The 24,218-nt window shown below is 44.3% G+C and overlaps 2 protein-coding genes across 9 annotated transcripts in view; one reads left to right on the top strand and one right to left on the bottom strand.

Annotated features, from left to right (window-relative positions):
* Nucleotides 1–3,138, top strand: part of march5b (membrane-associated ring finger (C3HC4) 5b) — a 45,398-nt gene extending 42,260 nt beyond the window's left edge. For 6 of the 7 annotated variants that reach the window (XR_016487287.1, XM_090204148.1, XM_090203993.1 and 3 more), the window contains one exon: nucleotides 2,528–3,138. Coding sequence is in view for 6 of the 7 variants with exons in the window: in XM_090204148.1 (XP_090060274.1) it covers nucleotides 2,528–2,665 (138 nt within the window). In the remaining variant the exon portion in view is untranslated. 7 annotated transcript variants of the gene reach the window in all.
* Nucleotides 3,139–4,126: 988 nt separating this feature from the next.
* LOC110526671 (insulin-degrading enzyme) overlaps nucleotides 4,127–24,218 on the bottom strand; it is a 47,099-nt gene continuing 27,007 nt past the window's right edge. For both annotated transcript variants that reach the window (XM_036982397.2, XM_090237024.1), the window contains 11 exons: nucleotides 24,188–24,218; nucleotides 21,882–21,992; nucleotides 21,559–21,679; nucleotides 18,444–18,535; nucleotides 17,748–17,859; nucleotides 12,402–12,569; nucleotides 11,956–12,228; nucleotides 10,255–10,316; nucleotides 6,806–6,878; nucleotides 6,628–6,695; nucleotides 4,127–6,500 (listed from right to left, as the gene is read on the bottom strand). The exon at nucleotides 24,188–24,218 is cut by the window's right edge and continues 114 nt beyond it. In XM_036982397.2, coding sequence (XP_036838292.1) covers nucleotides 6,405–6,500; nucleotides 6,628–6,695; nucleotides 6,806–6,878; nucleotides 10,255–10,316; nucleotides 11,956–12,228; nucleotides 12,402–12,569; nucleotides 17,748–17,859; nucleotides 18,444–18,535; nucleotides 21,559–21,679; nucleotides 21,882–21,992; nucleotides 24,188–24,218 — 1,207 coding nt within the window. In that variant the 3' untranslated portion in view covers nucleotides 4,127–6,404. The remainder of the gene's footprint in view (nucleotides 6,501–6,627; nucleotides 6,696–6,805; nucleotides 6,879–10,254; nucleotides 10,317–11,955; nucleotides 12,229–12,401; nucleotides 12,570–17,747; nucleotides 17,860–18,443; nucleotides 18,536–21,558; nucleotides 21,680–21,881; nucleotides 21,993–24,187) is intronic.

The raw sequence follows: 24,218 nt of genomic DNA, 5'->3' as shown, positions 1-24,218 counted from the left end.
GCCCCCTTGAACTTTGCGACCTTTTGCCACATTTCAGGCTTCAAACATAAAGATATAAAACTGTATTTTTTTGTGAAGAATCAACAACAAGTGGGACACAATCATGAAGTGGAACGCCATTTATTGGATATTTCAAACTTTTTTAACAAATCAAAAACTGAAAAATTGGGCGTGCAAAATTATTCAGCCCCTTTACTTTCAGTGCAGCAAACTCTCTCCAGAAGTTCAGTGAGGATCTCTGAATGATCCAATGTTGACCTAAATGACTAATGATGATAAATACAATCCACCTGTGTGTAATCAAGTCTCCGTATAAATGCACCTGCACTGTGATAGTCTCAGAGGTCCGTTAAAAGCGCAGAGAGCATCATGAAGAACAAGGAACACACCAGGCAGGTCCGAGATACTGTTGTGAAGAAGTTTAAAGCCGGATTTGGATAAAAAAATATTTCCCAAGCTTTAAACATCCCAAGGAGCACTGTGCAAGCGATAATATTGAAATGGAAGGAGTATCAGACCACTGCAAATCTACCAAGACCTGGCCGTCCCTCTAAACTTTCAGCTCATACAAGGAGAAGACTGATCAGAGATGCAGCCAAGAGGATCATGATCACTCTGGGTGAACTGCAGAGATCTACAGCTGAGGTGGGAGACTCTGTCCATAGGACAACAATCAGTCGTATATTGCACAAATCTGGCCTTTATGGAAGAGTGGCAAGAAGAAAGCCATTTCTTAAAGATATCCATAAAAAGTGTCGTTTAAAGTTTGCCACAAGGACCCTGGAAGACACACCAAACATGTGGAAGAAGGTGCTCTGGTCAGATGAAACCAAAATTGAACTTTTTGGCAACAATGCAAAACGCTATGTTTGGCATAAAAGCAACACAGCTGAACACACCATCCCCACTGTCAAACATGGTGGTGGCAGCATCATGGTTTGGGCCTGCTTTTCTTCAGCAGGGACAGGGAAGATGGTTAAAATTGATGGGAAGATGGATGGAGCCAAATACAGGACCATTCTGGAAGAAAGCCTGATGGAGTCTGCAAAAGACCTGAGACTGGGACGGAGATTTGTCTTCCAACAAGACAATGATCCAAAACATAAAGCAAAATCTACAATGGAATGGTTCAAAAATAAACATATCCAAGTGTTAGAATGGCCAAGTCAAAGTCCAGACCTGAATCCAATCGAGAATCTGTGGAAAGAACTGAAAACTGCTGTTCACAAATGCTCTCCATCCAACCTCACTGAGCTCGAGCTGTTTTGCAAGGAGGAATGGGAAAACATTTCAGTCTCTCGATGTGCAAAACTGATAGAGACATACCCCAAGCGACTTACAGCTGTAATCGCAGCAAAAGGTGGCGCTACAAAGTATTAACTTAAGGGGGCTGAATAATTTTGCACACCCAATTTTTCAGTTTTTGATTTGTTAAAAAAGTTTGAAATATCCAATAAATGTCGTTCCACTTCATGATTGTGTCCCACTTGTTGTTGATTCTTCACAAAAAAATACAGTTTTATATGTTTATGTTTGAAGCCTGAAATGTGGCAAAAGGTTGCAAAGTTCAAGGGGGCCGAATACTTTCGCAAGGCACTGTATCAAGAAGCACGATCATTACATAGGTGCACCTTGTGCTAGAGATAGTAAAGGCCACTCTAAAATGTTCAGTTTTGTCACACAATGCCACAGATGTCTCACGTTTTGAGGGAGTGTGCAATTGACCGCAGGAATGACCACCAGAGCTGTTGCCAGATAATTGAATGTTAATTTCTCTAAGCTGCCTCCAATGTCGTTTTTAGAGAATTTTGCAGTACGTCCAACCGGCCTCACAACCGCAGACCACGTGTAACCACGCCAGCCCAGGACTTCCACATCCGGCTTTTCCCCCTTGTGGGATCATCTGGGGGTGCTGAGGAGTATTTCTGTCTGTAATAAAGCCCTTTTGTGGGGGAAAACTCAATCTGATTGGCTGGCCCTGGCTCCCCAAATCCCTCTAAGGCCCACCCATGGCTGCACCCCTGCCCATGCATGTGAAATCCATGGATTAGGGCCTAATTCATTCATTTCAATTGACTGATTTCCTAATGAAATGTAACTCAGTAAAATATTTGAATGTTGTTTTATATTTTTGCGGACCCTCTGCAGCACCCCCAGTTGAATACCCTTGTTTTAGACACACACTCACACACCTGAGAGTGCGCTTCCAGCCAGGTAACCAAAGTGCCAGGGCTTGTCTGTTATATGACCTGCGCTTCCCCTTCTGGACATTCCGTCTCCTCTGCCCCACACAGACCCTCACAATCAGGTTCCCTTTAACCCCCTAAAGTCGATGTCTGCACCCCCGCAGAAATCTAATTAGCATAAATTCAACAAAAAAATGTCAGTTTAAGCTAGAGATGTATCTCAATCCGCCTATGTCGCACTTCCGCATCTGTGGTGAAAGGTGAGAGCTAGAGCGGTGTTTGTCAGACCTCAAGACTCCATCCCTCACCCTGACCTTTTGATCTTTGTGTCCTGTCTGCAGGGTGGGATTGCGTTTGTGGCCGTCAAGGGAGCGTTTAAGGTGTACTTCAAACAGCAGCAGTACCAGAGGCAAGCCCACCGCAAGATCCTCAACTTCCCCGAGGCAGAGGAAGCCTGGACAGACAGACAGACACACTGACACAAAGGGGGAGTGGGTGGAGCGGAACAGTGAACTCTGAGCAGGAACACTGTCGGACAGACACAGGGATCATTGCTGCCCCCTACCTCTTGTACCCCTCTGAGCAGCCTCGCCTCACATTCTGTTTCTGCTCTCTGCAGAGTCATTGTCCTATGCTGCTGACATTTGTGCTGTATGACTATCGCCATGATCTGTTGCGTTTTTAAAACACGTAGACTAATACAGACATGCGCGGACGCAGACACACACACTTATGCATATTGCACACAGGAATGTGACTGCCGCACTGCAGTAGCGAGTTGAGTATTTTTTTTTACATAACCAGTGCTTGCTTATTTTTAGATAAATCTGGGACAGGTGTAATTATTAGGCAGGAAAGTTTTAGAAATAAATTGCCAATGTGAATGGTTTAATGAGGAATATTGCTTTCCTGTGTTTTCAGAGAAATAAGAATAAAGTATCTTTATCACTAAGAGATTATTATTTGAAGGAACATCTTGCCTGCTGCTCTCTTCAGACATTGCCACTCATGTTTCCATTGGTGAAAATGCATAGTCATCATTCATCTATTTTAGAAGCATAGTACGAACCTCCATGAAAGTGTGATTGTCTACATATTTCATTTATTCTGCAATTGCTGTATCGGATTCAACTTTTGAGGGTGTTTTTTACTCGTATGCCTCAAGTGTTCCCACTAATTCTATTTTTAGTTATTTGTAAGAGATTTTTTTTCCCCCAAGCATCTATAACCCTATAGGTCACTTCTATTTTTTTTCTTATGAAATACCCAATCAGTGCACAGATGTCTTCTACTCCATGGGTTGAGAGCGAATTCAATGTGCAAGCGGCTCATATAGACCTGACGCATGCTGTCTACTGAATGAAGACGTGATTGACGCATATCTTTTAACCCAAATCACAATACGCCACATAATTCCTTATTTTTGTGCATTTGCAGAACCAGTATACAGGTGGTCTAAGGTGCTGCCTCCGGAACACATACACCATGGGTTTGAATCTGGTCCACTGCTATTTGTAGCAACTCTCCATCTATCTTGTCCAATAAACAAATGTGAGAACTGCCCCACTCCTTAAATCTAATGGTGTGAAAGGCATGCTATAAACCAACCACTAGAATATTAATTTAGCATGGTAGATGGATGTAATCGCTGGTCAGCTCAGCTTTTAAATTCACTGTAAAGAAAATGTATTGTGACTTAAGTTGAATTTTTATAGTTTCATGGTAGATTAAATGTATTTTTTCTAACCTTGAAGTGGATGTGTTGAGTCTAAGGTCCAGATGCAATCAATTCCTTAGACATGAACAAGGGGCTACTATGGCTGTAAAACAGCTTGAATGAACCACCATTTCGTAGCATGTTGATGTATAGTGTGATCTTCGGAGGCAGCTATATCTGGGATACAAATCCTGCGTTGACATATTTCAATAACAGACAACTATTTGTTCCAGTATACAGTGATTTATTAGATAAACACAGGAGAAAATGTAAGACTTAAGCACTCCTGCATTACTGAGCCCTGAACGTCTGCAGTAACTCAACCAGCCAATTAACAGCAGTGTCTCACTGAACCGCCTTCCATTTGATCAGGCTGGTATTCAGTAGGGCACAGCGTAGCAAAACATTTTGCAACAAAATCAAAACAAGCGTTTATCAGACAAGTTCAGGTAGTCCCTCTGTTTGGTGCCTAATGAATGCAACCCAGTATCGCAAAATGAACCTGCACAGTTATTCCCATTTGAGTGTATACGGATTACTTATGGAAACTATTGAGGAAAAACTGCTTGGTTTCCCCCTAAATACATTAGCAAGCAATGACTACTGGTTGCAAGAGACTGTTATTCCTACCAAAGGAACACAGCCTGCAGGTCAGTTATTGGTCCCTACCATTGTAAGGTAAGCACAGAACAAACCAGTGGAATTCAAGGGAATGTTCAGTATACAGCTGTACTTCCTTTAGAAAAAAGTTAACATAAATCCATAAGAAATGTTAGTTTCTACCTTGTGGTAAAACACATTACGTTAACCTTAGTTGATATATAGGCCTGAGAACATATGGGAGACATTTGCTGTATCAAAGAGTAGTTTGACTTGGCAAGGCTTGTTAACACCTGAGAGACTAGGCCATGGTATAGAGACAGACACTGACATGAGTACTATCCATGCATCACATGCCAGTTCCACCTTTCAGTGTGTCCATTAGGCTGGATGAGAACAAGGACTCAAGAATGCAGTGTCCCCCACTTCTACGTAACAGTACAGAGGCCATTAGTGTGTTTAAAACCACACTACTCTCAGGTTCCCCAGTTTATTGCTTAGTGAAGTGCATATTGAGAAACACAGGCCCGACTACACCTTCACCCTCCATACATAGGCCTCTATTGAAACCCTTCAGACAAAATATGATTTTAAAGGGTGTCCTGAGAAAAGACTAACTGTTTACCCCACCAGACATTCTATAGCAGTCCTTTGTTTATCTGAAGGATAGCATCTTTAAGATTAAAATGACCCCAATCCTGACCAACAGAGGCAAAGTGCAGTTGGCTGGCTGTCAAAGACCAGACACTGCTGTGATATGTGTATCCAGCCACAGTTGTGCATCTATTGGTCCAGATTGGTAGTAGACCATCCCCCACCCCCTTTTAAAAAGGTACAACCTTTGTCTCAAATGGAGAAAGATGGGGGGGGCGGACGGACACCTATGCAATAAATCACTAGTCGAACACAATTCAGATTAAAGTATTAACAAGCATAAAAGCTATAAAAAGAAAAATGTATAACTCCAAACAAGTAATTAACATAAATGACAGACATTTAAATATGTTTATTTTTCTTCAATCTCAAATAAAAGCAAACGATTAGAGGGACCCTGAGATGATGCTTGGATAATACAACCCTATAGAGCACTAGTTCAAAAGAAAAGCTTCATGGGACACCTCTCCACCAAATTGGCCCTGACATCTTACCAGTTTAAAAAATAAATAGAGTCAGATCTCAAAACCTGTACATCATGGATTAAAACAGAATCGTTTCCATAAGGCTGATCAACTGAAATGGTGTCCAAAATAGTGTGTTTCACATTCATCTTATTTAAACACAGTCTTTGTGATATCAACTCAGGGAGTTGTCACTGTGCCTTGATGCGTCGCACGTGTACATAAGAAAGTATGTGTCCGGCATGTCTAAAATGATATTATGTACACCCTTTGCAGAGCTATCCTCCTACACCTCAAAAGCTTCACATAATCATCATTAACCAACAGTTTACTCTCACCACAGCCGCATGTCCTTGTGGCTAAATCAACTAAAAACACTTCCATTATAAAGTGTCAAGGGGTACTTGTACTGGTTTACAGGGTTCCCGGCCTTGTGGTTGTTTAAGTTATTACTATTCCTCTATAATAGGAGCCCTGCTTCAACATTCTATACATTTTTGCGAATGTGTGTTGGTGGGGTTTTCCATGAGACTAAAATTGTGTGACCTCTACTCTTACACGGAGCTATGATGAGATCCACAGCCAAGTTGTGGGAATCAAACACATTTCCAAGTGCCTCTAGTAGCCTCCAGCCTACCACACACAGATACACACATGCAGGCTTAGTCAGATGAGTGTGTTCCTGACTCCTGTTGCCTCGGGGGGACAGAGTGGGGAGGACAGAGCAGGGCACCCCCCACCACAGTGCTCCCATGCTGCTCTGGGGGCAGGGCTGCCCGATCCTCACAGTTTGGCAGCCATGAAGTTGATGTGGGGCTTGGCCAGGGGAAAGAGGGGAAGGCTCCTCTTGAACTCGGTCATGTCCTGGACCAACGTAGGCTGTACACAGATGGACAGGTCAGTGTATTACAGACGTTAACACATCACCCAAAAAGTTACATAATTCTTCCAATTCTCTATTACAGACGCACTCTCCTCCTGTATTATAAAAGGATGACTACATTACCTGTGGCAAGGAGGGGGCAGGGACCAGGTTGACGTCATTCTGGGCAGGGAACTCGCCCACGACTGGGCCTAAAGAAAAGGACAGAGACATTTAAAAACAGTCAAAGCAACACATTCACACGGACAAACTGAACTTCTATCCCCCCCAAAAAACTCTCCATCACTTGTGCAGTACTCACAGGAGTCCATCTCCCTAGACAGGACATGCACAGACACCTTGTGCCTCTTGGGTGCATCCACAGCCAACAGATCCTACAGAGAGAGAGAGACAAGAGTTAGATAGAGACACAGAGAAGAGACAGCATTTAATTGAAGTCACTGTCTGCGAAAAATGTATTATAATGGGGTGAAGAAAGTTTCCAGTCTCCTACATCGGAACAAAGTGGATTCCAGTCATAAATCTGTGGAGGGGGGGGGTATGGTGAAATGTATTACGCAATGCAAATATTCTGCATGGGGCCTGTGTTGCTTCTGCTGAGGTAGAAGTCTTTCATTGCTTCGCTATCCTTGGTCCCCTTATCCTCTTGAAACACCACCCTGACAGTGACGCACCCCCTTGTTATGGTTGTGGATCAGTGGCAGTCAGTGCAGTTTAAGATTAGGGAGGATGATTTTTTTTTCATGAGCATGGCCTTATTTCTATTACAGCATATTGGATGACTGTCATTCATATTTCATTCACCCAGTTCAATGTAAAAGTGATAGGTTTAGGCTACTACATGATACTCAATTTCCCTATACCCATCAGGTTGCTACAACATTTCAAGAGGTCGAGAGAAAGAAAAAAAATTGAGGTAACAGATAGTGACACATTCAATACCATCTTGCACACTCTTGCCTGCATCTAGCTGATCTAGGGTGTAATCATTAGTTCAACAGTTGCAAACGAGAGTTTCTATTGGACAAATTCATGCATGTTTATCCCCGTTTCGATCCATTTGCTTCCATTTAAGAAACTTTCCCCCACAGAATCGGCAGAATGAATACACCCCTGATCACACGTAAACACAGTTCACTTTCATAGCAGCCAAGGTTGCTCTCCTCTCACCTGTTCCTTTTGCTTGTTGACTTTAATGCAACAGCTATATGTGACCAGACAAAAAAAAACTTTCCAAGCCAAACCATATCATAACCGCTACCCACAGCTTTGGGCTCCCCGAGGAGCGCAGCAGTCTACGGCACTGCATCGCAGTGCAAAAGGCATCACTACAGACCCTGGTTCCGATTCCAGGCTGTATCACATCTGGCCGTGATTGGGAGCCCCGTGGGGTGGCGCATAATTGGCCCAGCGTCGTCCGGGTTTGGTTGGGGTAGGCCGTAAGTGTAAATAAGAATTTGTCCTTTACTTGTTATGGCTGCAATCCTACTAACGGGACAAGTGTCATCAACAACCGCTGAATAGCATAGCGCTACATTCAATAAATATTACTATAACTATTTATATTCATGAAATCACAAGTGCAATATAGGAAAACATAGCTTAGCCTTTTGTTAATCCACCTGTCGTGTCAGATTTTGAAATGATGCTTTACAGCGAAAGCAATCCAAGCATTTGTGTAAATTTATCGATCGCACGACAAAACATTAAGTACACTTAGCATCAGGTAGCTTGGTCACGAAAATCAGAAAAGCAATCAAATTAATCGTTTACCTTTGATGATCTTCGGATGTTTTCACTCACGAGACTCCGTTACACAACAAATGTTCCTTTTGTTCCAAAAATATTATTTTTGTATCCAAAATACCTCAGTTTGTTTGCCACGTTATGTTAAGAAATTCCACAGGAAAGAGCGGTCAAGACAACGCAGGCGAAAATTCCAAATAGTTTCCATAATGTCCACAGAAACATGTCAAAAGTTTTTTAGAATCAATCCTCAGGTTGTTTTTAAAATATATAATCAATAATATATCAACCGCAAATGTCTTTCACAGTAGGAGAGAGAAAAGCAATACCTATCCAAACTCTGTTGCGCAAGCAAAACTCATGACCACTTGACGCGATGTTATCGTTCTGGCTCATTTTTCAAAATAAAAGCCTGAAACTGTCTGAAGACTGTTGACACCTTGAGGAAGCGATAGGAAAAGGAATCTGGTTCATATCCAGCAAAGGGAGGCTATGGAACATGGAGTTTTCAAAATAGAAGCCACTTCCTGTTTTGATTTTCCTCAGGGTTTCTCCTGCAATATCAGTTCTGTTATACTCACAGACAATATTTTGACAGTTTTGGAAACTAGAGTGTTTTCTATCCAATAATAATAATATGCATATATTAGCAACTGAGACTGAGGAGCTGGCCGTTTACTATGGGCACCTTTTCATCCAAGCTACTCAATACTTCCCCTGCAGCCATAAAAAGTTAACTGACTTGCCTAGTTAAATAAAGAAATTACATTGTTGTCACCATATTAGCTAAAGTAATGTCATAGTCAACATAGCTAATAGAACTAACGCATGAGTAAACCCGCTACAATCATGCAGCAACGTTAGGGAAAAGGGGAATACCTAGTCAGTTGTACAACTAAATGCCTTCAACTGAAATGTGTCTTCCGCATTTAACCCAACCCCTCTGAATCAGAGACGTGCGGAGGGCTGCCTTAATTGACACCCACGTCTTCGGCACCCGGGGAACAGTTGGTTAACTGCCTTGCTCAGGGTCAGAACGACAGATTTTTACCTTGTCAGCTCGGCGATTCGATCCAGCAATCTTTCAGTTACTGGCCGAACGCTCTAACCACTAGGCTACCTGCCGCCCCGATACAATGTACAGTCAAGTAAGAAGTTTAGAACTTACACCGGCAATAAATAAGTAAAATCAAAAGCTTACCTGGACTTGGAAGGGTTCCAGTGTTGTGTTGGATAGTCATAGCCAGCTAGCTAACATAGTATCCCTCTGTTTGAGCAGGGTGTTTTAGTAGGCTAACTGCATTTGCTAGTTAAGTGAAAGAGAAATATAGCTCTCTTGCTTCTCGTTCATTTTGGAAGAAATTAGTTCAAAACAGTTCTACTATTGTCTCTCTCTGAGTCAACTAACGCACTGCAGTGCTAGCTAGTTGTAGCTTATGATTTCAGTACTAGATTCATTATCTGATTCTTCGATTGGGTGGACAACGTCAGTTCATGCTGCAAGAGCTCTGATAGGTCGGAGGACATCCTCCAGAAGTTGTCGTAATTACTTTGTAAGTCTATAGAAGGGGGTGAGAACCATGCGCCTCTTAGGTTTTGTAATGAAGTCAATGTACCCAGAGGACAACGGAAGCTAGCTATCCTCTGGCTACACCATAGCATGATGCTGTTGAGGCTACTTTAGACCTTCATTGCAAAACAGTGTGTCTTAATCAATTATTTGGTGGAGTGAATATATTTAGTATAGTTTGATCTAAAAAGGATAACTTTTCAAATGTTTTTTTTGTTGTATGAAATTCACTGAGGATGGTCCTCCCCTTCCTCCTCTAAGGAGCCTCCACTGTTGTGAGCACAGCATACCGTGTCAGTGTAACCTCCACAGCTATGAATAGAACTAGGACGTGGATAAGAGTGGTGGAGGGTTCTAGATGAAACAAGGTGCCATCTTTCAGGGATGACAGATTGAACAACACACCGGAATGGATGAGCAGCTACTATACTCACCCGGTAGAACTGCATGATGTTTTCTTTCGTCAACGTCTTCAGATAGGCCACTTCAATGTTATCTAGAAAACAACAGGAAACACTTTGGACTAAAGGTTGATGATTTGAGATATCCCGCAATATTTTTTGCGCTAGTTGGCAGTACCTGCACCAAAATTCCAGTATTTTTCCTTCATAGCTTGTTCTCCATCTTCATAAGTGGGCAGCTAATTTGTTTTCAGGACTTTTATTTTCTCATGGCTCTCGTCACTCTGCAGCAGACATATAGTGAGCAATATGTTTGGAACGTCGAAATCGCACTAAAATCACAGTGCTGAATTTAAATACATATCGTATCGTCACCTAAGTATTGTGATAATGAGGTCCGTAGTAATTTCACTTTCGTAGTCAAAAAGCCAGATCTACCGCTCATTTGTTTTTGTTTTTGCATAAATTGAACATTTTACTGGACTGATGTTTCCTGCATGGTGCTTTCAAGACAACTGGGAACTCGGAAACAAACAAGGTAAAATCATGACGTCAGTGATCTTCAAGTCGGAGCTCTCGAAATATGAGTTTCAGACTTGGAATGACGTGAGTTGGATGACCGTTCAAAAAAAAAAAAATTCCCCAGTCGGATCTAATTTTTTCCCCCGCAGAGTTCCCAGTTGTCTTGAACGCACTGAAGTCAGATGTCTAAAGTTAGCAGTTGTTTTAAACACAGCATTAGTCTCAGCGAGGGAGGGAAAGAGCAGCAGAGGGTCAGCCTCTCATGGTCCCTGCTCTCTCCTTCCAGTGAGACTGACCAGAGAGAGGGGACACCGTCTTCCACCTTCCACATGTAGGCTAGTATCAAACCTTGCTGGATGCTATAGGCACAGTGATTTGAGCAGTAGAAGCACTCGATTTAGCCACAGATCTTCCGATTCACCGGGTAGGCGGAGTTTGTCTTTTCAGACAAATAAAAAGTTTCAAAAATACCTACTGGTGTGCAGGGCTTCTGAATCAAGTGCACCTACCGCCAACTGCGCAACACAATTTTGTTATTTTTTATAAAAGGAGCGCAAGCATTTATCGTTGGCTTTTCTACAGAAATGTGACTAGAAATGCCTTGAAGATTGACCAGTTGACAGTGATCGACCGGTTGGTGACCAAGGCCCTACAGGGTCACCAGCCACCCCTACTGTACAATGTCCCACTATTGGCAAGGCTCCACTTTCTATCATGACATTAGTGGTGACAGTTGCTGCCCTGTCTTCTCCCATCCTCCTTCCCTCTAACAATGAGAACATTGTTTTCATCACTTCTCCCTACTAAGAGTTCTGGATCGAGGTTTACGGCAGATTACCAGCAAATCAGCCCATTACAATCCATAATAGCACTCAGGAGATGCAGGAGATGCTGCTTGGGCGAGGTGTGCTCCAGGAGTTTATTCTGGGGCCTAATCGTTGCCAATTTCTGCGGCGAAAACATCCTTCCTTCCCCTCTGGGATCCTCCAGAATGTCAATATAAAAATGTCAATATAAATAAATGCATATTTATCCATATAAAAAGGCCTCCTAGCAGTTATAATATGAGGATCAGGAGGAATACCCATTTAGTCGACACTATCTACGCAAACTCCCCACAGATATCACTTGGAAAAAGCTCTTAGGCCTCCAGACCAGGTAAATTAAGGGGTGTGTATGTGCGTGTTGCTCATTGTGTCTGCACAAGCTCACCCCTGTCGAAGTTGTACTGCTGAGAGATGATCTCCCCCCAGTACTTGGCGCACTCAGCGGCCAGCTTCTTGGGCTTGTCCAGGCGGCGGATGGCCAAGGCCTGGATGTGTTTCTGGAAGGCCTCGTCGTTCATTTCCTCCACAGACATCTCCATGGCTTTTAGGAATGCCTCCACCCGGCTCTCCAGGTAGTGGGGGGCCTTCTCCGACTGGATGATGAAGCGCAGGCCCTGGACCCCGTTAGCGCGCCGCGGACCGCTAAACACTATGTACCCTGAGGAGAGAGGAGAGTGAAAGTCAAACAATTCACTGTAAATTCTGGAAAGTGTTTATGTTTAACTGCACACAGTCTACAGTCCCCTTTTCACTGCATGGTTTTGAGTTCAACTGTATTTGAGTACTTTACGAGATACCAGTCTCCACTTGAGTGTGTGTGCGTGGTCTTACCCAACTGTTCCTTGGTGCGCAGTGTGTTAAAGCAAGGCTCAGAGATGATCTGGCAGAAGAGCTCCAGCAGCATGTTGTCGTGGGTTGTCTGCATGTCTGTCTGGTAGTAGATCTCTATACCACAGTTGTTGTGCACCTCGTTCCTCTGCTGGTACACATACCAGCCACCTGGAAGGCACAGACAGCAGGGTCATAGTCATTAGGGCACATAATGGAAAAGGTTTCAAAATGTTTTGCAAGGGGGGAAAAAAAACAAGAGTTTCTTATTGGACAAGTCCAGGTAGTACATCCCTGTTTCAGTTAATTTTGTGCCTAACAAATACTCAGTGGACAGTTTATTAGGTACACCACCCCGTTCACAAAAATAGTTCTCCTGCAGAGAGTAAGTCACGTGACCATGGCTTGCTATATAAAGCATGCAGACAGGCATCCAGTTACTGTATGATTGAATGTTAGAATGGGAAAAACATGTGATCTAAGAGACTTTGAGCGTGGTTTGGTTGACGGTGCCAGGCGCGCCGGGTCCAGTATTTCAGAAACGACCGGCCTCCTTCCTGGGCTTTTCACGCATGACAGTCTAGGGTTTAACAAGAATGGTGCGTCAAACAAAAAACATTCAGTCAGCGACCACAAACAGGCAAATTAAGACGCAGTACAACAGTGGTGTGCAGAACGGCATCTCGGAATGCATAACTAATCCGTCCTTGTCACGGATGGGCTATTGCAGCAGACGACCACACCGGGTTCCACTCCTATCAGCTAAAAACAAGAGGAAGTGGGTCCAGCAGGCATGCAATCACCAACACAATTAATTGAGTGTCGCCTAGGCCAACAAATCCCAGTTCCTCGAGTTATGCTGATGGCAGTCAGGATTTGGCATAAACAGCATGAGTCCATGGCCCATCCTGCCTGGTGTCAACTGTACAGGCTGGTGGCGTAATGGTGTAGGGAATGTTTTCCTGGCACAGGTTAGGCCAATTGAGCAATGTGGCCGTGCCCCGAAGAATTCAGACTGTTATGGAGGCAAGGGAGTGTCAGACCCGGTACAGATTGGTGTACCTAATAAACTGGCCACAGTGTATATGACCCAGGGTTTATACACATACTGTAGCATCAATCTTCAACACACACATGTACTAACCATGCAATACAGCTCATCCAAATACTGTATAATGCGGCAGGCGCAACTCAGCAAACATTGAGACTTAAAAAATGAATTTAGGAATAAGTAACAAGCCCTAAACAACCTAGCCAGTTGATGCACCCCCGGCTTAACTGTAAATATACAATTACTAAAGAACGTATTTGGATAGATTTAAAAAGCATAATACAGGAACGTTATATATAGAGTTCAGCTAGAGGACAGTGGTGACACTCTCCAGTCTCCAGACAGGAGAGACTAAGCCAACATCACACTTTTTGCTGAGTGGCTGTGAATAGGCGTGTTAAAAGCTTTTCATTGGAACGTTCATTTTTTTTGGGGGGGGGGGGCGCAAAAACCCCCCGGGATGTGCTGAGTTCATTTGGATATCGACTCACCTATATTTGAGTCCTAAATGATCAAGTAGACTTTGAATGAGGAAAGATGCAGCAGGTTACTTATGCATATCCTTTTCAATGATGAATGATGTGTCAACAGTTCTCCTCAGAATGCAAAAAGTGTGCGAGTGAAGATGAATGGAAGTAAGCAGTTTAAGTATGTGTCTGTAAAAGCGTATGTTAAGCTTTTTTGTTGGGAAGCTATAAATCAAATCAAATTGATTTGTCACATGCACCGAATACAACATGTGTAGTAGACCTTACAGTGAAATGCAAAAGGGACGGGGGGGCAATACAAAAGTTTGGGTAGCCATTTGACTAGCTGTTCAGGAGTCTTATGGCTTGGGGGTAGAAGCTGTTTAGAAGCCTCTTGGACCTAGACTTGGCGCTCCGATACCGCTTGTCGTGCAGTAGCAGAGAGAACCGTCTATGACTAGGGTGGCTGGAGTCCTTTTAGGGCCTTCCTCTGACACCGCCTGGTATAGAGGTCCTGGATGGCAGGAAGCTTGGCCCCGGTGATGTACTGGGCCATATGCACTACCCTCTGTAGTGTCTTGCGGTCGGAGGCCGAGCAGTTGCCATACCAGGCAGTGACGCAACCCGTCAGGATGCTGTCGACGGTGCAGCTGTATAACCTTTTGAGGATCTGAGGACCCATGCCAAATCTTTTCAGTCTCCTGAGGGGGAATAGGTTTTGTCGTGCCCGGAAGCTCTCAACGTGCTCCACTACAGCCCCGTCGATGAGAATGGGGGCGTGCTTGGTCCTCCTTTCCTGTGGTCCACATTCATCTCCTTTGTCTTGATCACATTGAGGGAGAGGTTGTTGTCCTTGAACCACACGGTCAGGTCTCCGACCTCCTCCCTATAGGCTGTCTCATCATTGTCGGTGATCAGGCCTACCACTGTTGTGTCATCGGCCAACATAATGATGGTGTTGGAGTCGTGCCTGGCCGAGCAGTCCTGAGTGAACAGGGAGTACAGGAGGGGACTGAGCACGCACCCCTGGGGGGGCCCCCGTATTGAGGATTAGCGTGGCGGATGTGTTGTCGCTTACCCTTACCAGCTGGGGGAGGCCCATCAAGACGTCCAAGATCCAGTTGTAGAGAGAGGTGCTTAATCCCAGGGTCCTTAGTTTAGTGATGAGCTTTGAGGGAACAATGGTGTTAAACGCTGAGCTGTTGTCAATGAATAGCGTTCTCACATAGGTGTTCCTTTTGTCCAGGTGGGAAAGGGCAGTGTAGAGTGCAATAGAGATTGCATCGTCTGTGGATCTGTTGGGGTGGTATGCAAATTGGAGTAGGTCTAGCGTTTCTGGGATAATGGTGTTGATGTTTGTTCAGTTTGTTATATCTGGAGTACTTCTCCTGTCCTAGCCGGTGTCCTGTGTGAATTTAAGTATGCTCTCTCTAATTCTCTCTCTCTTTCTCTCTCTCGGAGGACCTGAGCCCTAGGACCATGCCTCAGGACTACCTGACATGACTCCTTGCTGTCCCCAGTCCACCTAGCCGTGCTGCTGCTCCAGTTTCAACTGTTCTGCCTGTGATTATTATTATATGACCATGCTGGTCATTTATGAACATCTTGGCCATGTTCTGTTACAATCTCCACCCGGCACAGCCAGAAGAGGACTGGCCACCCCACATAGAGAGGAACCAGGCTAAGTTTCTTCCTAGGTTTTGGCCTTTCTAGGTAGTTTTTCCTAGCCACCGTGCTTCTACACCTGCATTGCTTGCCGTTTGGGGTTTTAGGCTGGGTTTCTGTACAGCACTTTGAGATATCAGCTGATGTACGAAGGGCTATATAAATACATTTGATTTGATGTGAGCCATGAGCAGCCTTTCAAAGCACTTCATGGCTACAAACGTGAGTGCTATGGGTCGGTAGGATACCCTAGTGTTCTTGGGCACAGGGACTATGGTGTTCTGCTTGAAATATGTTGGTATTACAGATTCAGACAGGAAGAGGTTGAAAATGTCAGTAAAGACACTTGCCAGTTGGTCAGTGCATGCTCGGAGTACACGTCCTACACGTCCTCACATCGGCTGTGGAGAGAGTGATCACACAGTCGTCCGGAACAGCTGATGCTCTCATGCATGTTTCAGTGTTACTTGCCCCGAAGCCAGCATAGAATTTATTTAGCTTGTCTGGTAGGCTTGTGTCACTGGGCAGCTCTCAGCTGTGCTTCCCTTTGTAGTCTGTAATAGTTTGCAAGCCCTGCCACATCTGACGAGCATCGGAGCCGGTATAGTACAATTCTGTCTTGACGCTTTGCCTGTTTGATGCTTCGTCGGAGGGCATAGCGGGATTTCTTATAAGCTTCCGGGTTAGAGTTCCACTCCTTGAAAGTGGCAGCTCTACCCTTTAGCTCAGTGCGTATGTTGCCTGTAATCCATGGCTTCTGGTTGGGGTATGTACATAGTCACTGTGGGGACGATGTCCTCGATGCACTTATTGATAAAGCCAGTGACTGATGTGGTGTACTCCTCAATGCCATCGGAAGAATCACGAAACATATTCCAGTCTGTCCTAGCAAAACAGTCCTGTAGCTTAGCATCTGCTTTAACTGACCACTTTCTTATAGACCGAGTCACTGGTGCTTCCTGCATTAATTTTTGCTTATAAGCAGGAATCAGATTTGCCAAATGGAGGGCAAGGGAGAACTTTGTACGCATCTCTGTGTGTGGATTAAAGGTGGTCTAAAAATGTTTTCCCTTTGGTTGCACATTTAACATGCTGATAGAAATTTGGTAAAAACCGATTTAAGGCGAGCTAAACCTTGAGACTTCCTTAGATATCGTGCACCAGCTGTTGTTTACATAAATGCATAGGCCCGTGTCTTACCAGAGGCTGCTGTTCTGTTCTGCCGATAGTGTGTATAACCCGCCAGCTGTATGTTCTTAATGTCATCGTTCTGCCACGACTCGTGAAACATTAGATATTACTGTTTTTAATGTTCCGTTGGTAGGATATAAGTGCTTTCAGTTCGTCCCATTTATTTTCCAGTGATTGAACGTTAGCTAGCAGAACGGAAGGCAAGGGCAGATTGGCCACTCGTCGCCTGATCCTCGCAAGGCATCCTGATCTCTTTCCGCGAAACCTACGTTTCCTTTTCCAGCGAATCACGGGGATCTGGACCTGGTCAGGTGTAGATAGTATATCCCTCGCGTCCGACTCATTGAAGACAAACTCCTCGTCCAGTTTGAGGTGAGTAATCTCAGTTCTGATGTCCAGAAGCTCTTTTCAGTCATAAGAGACAGTAGCAGCAACATTATGTACAAAACAAGTTACGAACAACATGAAAAAAACAAAATAGTATCGTTGGTTAAGAGCCGATAAGATGGCAGCCCTACCCTCCGACACCTCCATCTCCAAATCCTGCTCCGTTCAAAGGTTAGTTCAGTTTGTGTTTGTTCAGTTATTTCAGTTTGAGGCTGGCTGGCCGACTGGATCCAGGATGTTTCCAGGAGGCCCAGACAGCCTTGATTTTCCTCTCCTCTGTGCTCAAGTTACTTAATGTCATTAAGAAAAGAGTGGACAGGCACTGTGTGTGTTGTTGTGCTGTGGTGCTGTGTGAGTTTGTGTAAGTGGTTAAGGAAAAGTGTGTGTATTGTATTGCCTAGTGATGTCTGTTTCCCCTTTGTAGGTGAGAATTTCTCCCTTGGACATTGGAGGGGCATTAACACTGAGGTGTTACACAAGCACAGGCCAGACTGTTGGGTAAGAAACCTTCAGCATGGTCACAATGGGGACAGGCATGACGAAGTTACATGGAGGTGAAGGGAATGATAGGCAGTGCACTTGGCCTACCATCTGGCACCTGCACCTCCCTGTAGCGAATCAACTGGCTTGGTAGGAGGGGCTTGGTGTGGGCTTGATTCATAAGCGTGTCCTCGACCATCTGCATCATGTCTAGAGCAGACTGGAGAAAGAGATCGAGAGAGCAAAGTGAGAGGTGCAAATGACATAAATCAGTGTTGTAATCCACCTTTTAAATGTGTCAAGATACCTCCTTTCCATAGCAGATACGTATCTATAGGTTCGTTCAACTGAATCGGAACACTGCTACAATCATTCTGTCCACGCAGTAAAAGCTCCATCTAAGGTAATAGGAGTCCTGCAGTGCACGGTGAGTCTCTATGGTGATGAAATGGACCATTGCCCCCGCTGGTGCATCCAATTCCCTCTCCACTAGACTGTGACATCCCTCTACTGGGCGTCATTACCAGACATAAGGGAGACTGTTCGTCGATGGCTGGGATCTTTTATAAAGTGTCATTTGATCGGAGGATCTTATCAGGGTTCGACAGTGTGTTCACCTTCTGTGACACTGCTAGTGGACAGAAAAGCATTCCACTTAAAACCTATATGGGAGAGGAGCGGCTAACCGTATAAGCAGTTATAGAACATATCCACATTCCATTTATCAAACGTCTTGCTGTGTGTGTGTGTCTGTCTGTCATTTACAAATGAAGTCAGTCCACTGGAAGGTAACTTCAAACTCACCTCCTTGGTGATGTTGCCATGGAGAAGGGTCTCGATGTGTAACCGTGACAATAGTTGAGGTATGAAGGCCTTGAGGAGGGGGAGAGTGACATCTGGAAGACAGATTCAGACTGGAGGAATCAATCACAGAGCTATCATTCTAAATCTATACAAATCGGGACAGAATCAAAAGCATCAGTCATGCAGGCTGTTGCTGCCACCGCATATCATTCCTGTCGCCAGCGCGGGCAGAAATGTACGTACACAAACACACTCACCCAAACGTGGAGACATGCAGACACAAACACAACACACTTCCTCTTTGCGTATGTTGGTCAATCTGAATTCACAGTGTCTGACCCAGATTCATTCAGATAGTGGTGAGAGGTGGTGGATGAGCAGCCAGGGATGAGTGACTGGGGAAGGATGGGAGAATAGTAGGGAAGGGGGCACACACAGCAGTAGCTGGTCTGTAAAAACCAGGTACAGGGATCTGTGAAAGACTGGAGACCCAGAGAAGGGCAACAAGGGCACTAACTAAACACATAGGCACTAGGTAGAGCTGGGAAGATAACAGTATCGCGATACTTGTTAGTATCGCGGTTGGGAAACAAAACACTACGCAGATTTAACTTCTTTAGGAAAACAGCCCTAATGTTAGAAACAAACATCAGATTTTAGTTGTCGCATACACATGTTTAGCAGATATTGTGGGTGTAGCGACAGTGCAGTAATACCTAATACATACAAATTTAAAAAGTAAAAATAAATAAATTACGAAATAATAGCCAAGTCCAGAATATAAATACATATACAGTGACCAAAAATACACTGCTGCTCAAAAAAATAAAGGGAACACTAAAATAACACATACTAGATCTGAATGAAATATTCTTATTAAATACTTTTCTCTTTACATAGTTGACTGTGCTGACAACAAAATCACACAAATTATCAATGGAAATCATATTTATCAACCCATGGAGGTCTGGATTTGGAGTCACACTCAAAATTAAAGTGGAAAACCACACTACAGGCTGATCCAACTTTGATGTAATGTCCTTAAAACAAGTCAAAATGAGGCTCAGTAGTGTGCGTGGCCTCCACGTGCCTGTATGACCTCCCTACAACACCTGGGGCATGCTCCTGATGAGGTGGCGGATGGTCTCCTGAGGGATCTTCTCCCAGACCTGGACTAAAGCATCCGCCAACTCCTGGACAGTCTGTGGTGCAACGTGGCGTTGGTGAATGGAGCGAGGCATGATGTCCGAGATGTGCTCAATTGGATTCAGGTCTGGGGAACGGGCGGGCCAGTCCATAGCATCAATGCCTTCCTCTTGCAGGAACTGCTGACACACTCCAGCCACATGAGGGTCTAGCATTGTCTTGCATTAGGAGGAACCCAGGGCCAACCGCACCAGCATATGGTCTCACAAGGGGTCTGAGGATCTCATCTCGGTACCTAATGGCAGTCAGGCTACCTCTGGGCAAGCATATGGAGGGCTGTGCGGCCCCCCAAAGAATTGCCACCCCACACCATAAACGCAACATGCAATAATTTACAGCGTTATTGTTAAATAATAATAAATGCTTTAGGCCCTAATCTATGGATTTCACATGACTGGGCAGGGGTACAGCCATGGGTGGGTGGGCATAGGCCCACTCACTGGGGAGCCAGGCCCAGCCAATCAGAACGACAGTTTTCCCCCACGAAAGGGCTTTATTACAGACAGAAATAATCCTCAGTTTCATCAGCTGTCCGGGTGGCTGGAAGGTCCTGGTCTGGTGTGGTTACATGTGGTCTGCGGTTATGAGGCCGGTTGGACGTACTGCCAAATTCTATGGTAGAAAATGAACATTCAATTCTCTGGCAACAGCTCTGGTGGGCATTCCTGCAGTCAGAATGCCAATTGCACGCTCCCTCAAAACTTGATGATCTTGGCAAAAGAGAAATAATCTGGTTTACGCTTATTGGAACTGTCATTTGTTTTTCAACAGGACAATCACCCATCACACCTCCAGGCTGTGTAAGGGCTATTTGACCAAGAAGGAGTGATGAGTGCTGCATCAGATGACCTGGCCTCCACAGTCACCCAACCTCAACCCAATTGGGATGGTTTGGGATGAGTTGGACGCACAGTTTAGGAAAAACAGCCAACAAGTGCTCAGCATATGTGGGAACTCCTTCAAGACTGTTGGAAAATAATTCCTCATGAAGCTGGTTGAGAGAATGCCAGGAGTGTGCAAAGCTGTCATCAAGGGTGGCTACTTTCAAGAATATAAAATATATTTTGATTTGTTTAACAATCTTTTGGTTTTTGGTTACTACATAATTCTATATGTGTTATTTCATAGTTGCGATGTCTTCACTATTATTCTACAATGTAGAAAATAGTAAAAATAAAGAAAAACCCTTGAGGAGTAGGTCTTTCCAAACTTTTGACTGGTATTATGTGATGTATAGACACCATGGACAGTATATGGATTGAATATATAGTATATCTGAAGAATACATGGATAGAATAGTATATGTACAGCAATAGTTGAGTAGGATGGACGTGGCTACAATACAGTATATACATATGAAATGGGTAAAACAGTATGTAAACATTATTAAAGTGACCAGTGTTCCATTATTAAAGTGACCAGTTATTTTGTCACCCAGAGTCACATTTTCCAAGCCATCCATCAGACACAATATTTTACCTAGGGCAGGTTTTTTTTTTAAAGAAGCAAAGAGTTTGGTCTGCTTCGTGTATTTATTTTTTACATGGAAATTATATAGCGATACTGATATTGTCACAACCCTAGCACTAGGCAGGTGAAATAGGGACAAGTTTGAGGTAATAATGAAAAGACAGAAATGCAGTCTTTTCCCCAAGGTGAACTCGGCCTCAAGTGTTACACAGGACATTGCGAACGCATAATGTACTGAACGTACAGACAATACATCTGCTCCTCTTCCTACGGTGAGATTTTTACTGCAGAGAAATGACTGCAGCTCATGGAGGAGCTCAAACTGGCTGAGCATTCAAATGAGAGCAGGGGAGAGATAGGGAGAGAAGAGTATGTGCGTACGTACACGTGCCCGTGTGTGTGTAGGTGGGTGTGTGGAGTTAGAGTGAGAACGGCTCACCGTCTAGAGCCTCCTTGAGCTCGTCTTTGGTCCAGGCCACCTCTGTCATCAGCAGACGCAGGTAGTACATGGCATGCTGGTGGGGTTGCTCCGCCCTGAAGTTGTTCAGTGACCTCATATACTGGAGGAGCGGCCAAAGGGCAATAGGGGTCAACGTTCAGCCCAATCATATCAGGGGTTAAACACAATACAAGGGTAGTTTGTGTGCGCCATGGGGTCAAACACAATAGCAGAATCAAACATTCAAAAACCAACGTCAGCTTCGATCCGTTATGATTTCATAGCCCGAGTAGTTTTAAACTGGGCGGCGGGGCTCAGCTTACCGCTTCCTTGATGATGTCAAAGCGTTTCTCATCAATCTCAAACGCGGCCATCTTCTCAATGATCTTCTTCAGCAGGATGTGCTGCTTGTCATTGTAGCCCTTCACTGAGAGCTGTGGGAAGGAGATGGAAGGAAGAGGAAAAGAGAAAAAAGGTGAGCATAACTTGATGTGGCATAGAGCCTGTAGGAAAGAACAGTAAAATGTGTGTGCAGATGAATAAACAGCCCTATCGGTTAGGGAAACTAAAGGTAGTAGTGTTTTAGACCAACCTCCCAAACCTCTCTTCCTGCCCTGGCCCTTCCTCTAGGACAATGACTCCACTCAGCATAATGCCAACCACTATCTGTCAGAGGACACGGAGTGCTGGCTGAGTCCTGAGTACAGTCTGTGAAATGGCCCCTCACACACACACACTCACTCTGCTGTGACTTTCACTGACCGCGCTAGCATTAGCACAGGGTTAGCACAGGGTTCCAACCCCGTTAGCACAGGGTTCCAACCCTGCATTGCTGCCACTGCAATGACCATATTATGGGTCTGTAGCCAACTACTCAACTCTACAAAGCAAGCATTGCTCATTACCATCAACTGCATTACCCTTATTCATCGAGTTCTGTGACCAACTAACAATAAGTGATGCAGTGAGTGGTGTGTGTATGCGTGTAAATTTACCAAACCAACAACACCATGCATAGGCAGAGCCCAGTCAAGGTTATATGAAGCTCTGCTTTGCAATATCATCCAAACATTCGGGCCCCTTCATGAATCGGAAATACCCTCAGGCTACAGCGTTTCGCTCTCGCAATCACCCTCTACCTCCCCTTTCTCGTTCTTGCTGACACACACATACATACCAGTTAACTGTAAATCTCTTCCAACATCATTACCCTTGATGAGTCCCCAGTTAGTTTGTGCCGACGCAATTCTATTACTGGTGAAGCTCGGAAAACCTTAATACAAAGATAAACACCCCATCATAAAGTTAGCTAGGTATGTGTGATTGGCCGGACTGGAGAATTCAAAGAACTTACAGTACCTATACATTTTTCAGAGGATAAGCAGTGTTTTCAGCTTTATTCCTTTAGGACTTGTGAAGGAGACACTTACTGTTCTACTATCTGGCTGACATTGACCGCACAGAGAATTTCAAAATGGATGCCAAAGATAAATTAAAATAACAAAATTTGAGAGAATGTATGACGCTCTATCTAGGTGTATTAGATGGGGTGTGTTTTCGGAGTGATTCAGTGAAATCAACGGGGCCAAACGTGTCCTTCAAGACAGGCAGTCTGCTGATATTATAGTTCATACTTTAACCCAGACCTGATCAGTTGAACTTACTCCGTTGTCAGATAAGTATTGGATAAATTCATAGTTGATGTTCAACTTCATATCACTTAAACGGCATTCCTTGAAGACTACATTTGGCCATCCTTGCAGTGAAACCACAAGTCCCTACATAAACGGAGAGAACATAGGAAAGGGGACCTTCTAGGACCTCCCCATCTTCCTACAGACAGACTAACACACCGAAACAAATGGCGTAGATAGACGGAAGACACAGTCTTCCACACTCAGAACCTTAAGATGGATAAATAAGAATTTGTTCTTAATAACTGGACTTGCGCCTAGTTAAATAAACATTTCAAAAAGATGGGCCCTCCCTCTTTTCCCCTAGCTATTGGTGGGACTGTCAGACGGACACTGTACTTACGAGGATGGCATTCTTCCCCGAGGCTGCCATAGACCAGCCCGGCAAGGCTGGCTGCATATGTATACTCTTAAATCACCTGAGAAACAGATCAGTCATGTTGCAGTGCAGGGGGTCTGAGTATAGGTAGTGACCCCAAAAAAATTTAATAAACATAATTGTTGGTAGGGGAGGTGGGATAACGTGGTCAAAAAGACAGAGCAGGGTGAGAAGATTGATTAAGAAGAGTATGTATATGCAGCCTCGCAACCGGCTTTTCTGTCCACCAATGAGGGATGGAGTACTTTGCCACTAAAATGGTAGGTTAATGCTACGGCTACAACCACTTACTGTCTATCTTCCATTCCTTTGTATCAGATAAAAAAATAATAATAACCGCCTCTGACAGAGGACTGTACCAAATTAGTTTTTAAAGTTCATACCCAAACAGTGCCACCACGAATGGGAAACGGCGAGGCGGTTTCAAAGAAGAAAGGATGAAGAGGAGGATGCAGCCAGGGCTGATACGAAGGCCCAGGTTGAGAATGCATGAGGGAGGAACAGATGGGTTTGGGATCGCGGTGGCGTGAGGGCGATGGGGAATTTTAATACTTACATACATCCCATAGATGGTATTTTGGAGGTCA

Source organism: Oncorhynchus mykiss, chromosome 1 (genome assembly GCF_057628025.1).
Source record: "Oncorhynchus mykiss isolate SJ-2025 chromosome 1, ASM5762802v1, whole genome shotgun sequence".
Lineage (NCBI taxonomy): Eukaryota > Metazoa > Chordata > Actinopteri > Salmoniformes > Salmonidae > Oncorhynchus > Oncorhynchus mykiss.
This window is presented reverse-complemented; position numbering and strand designations above follow the sequence as displayed.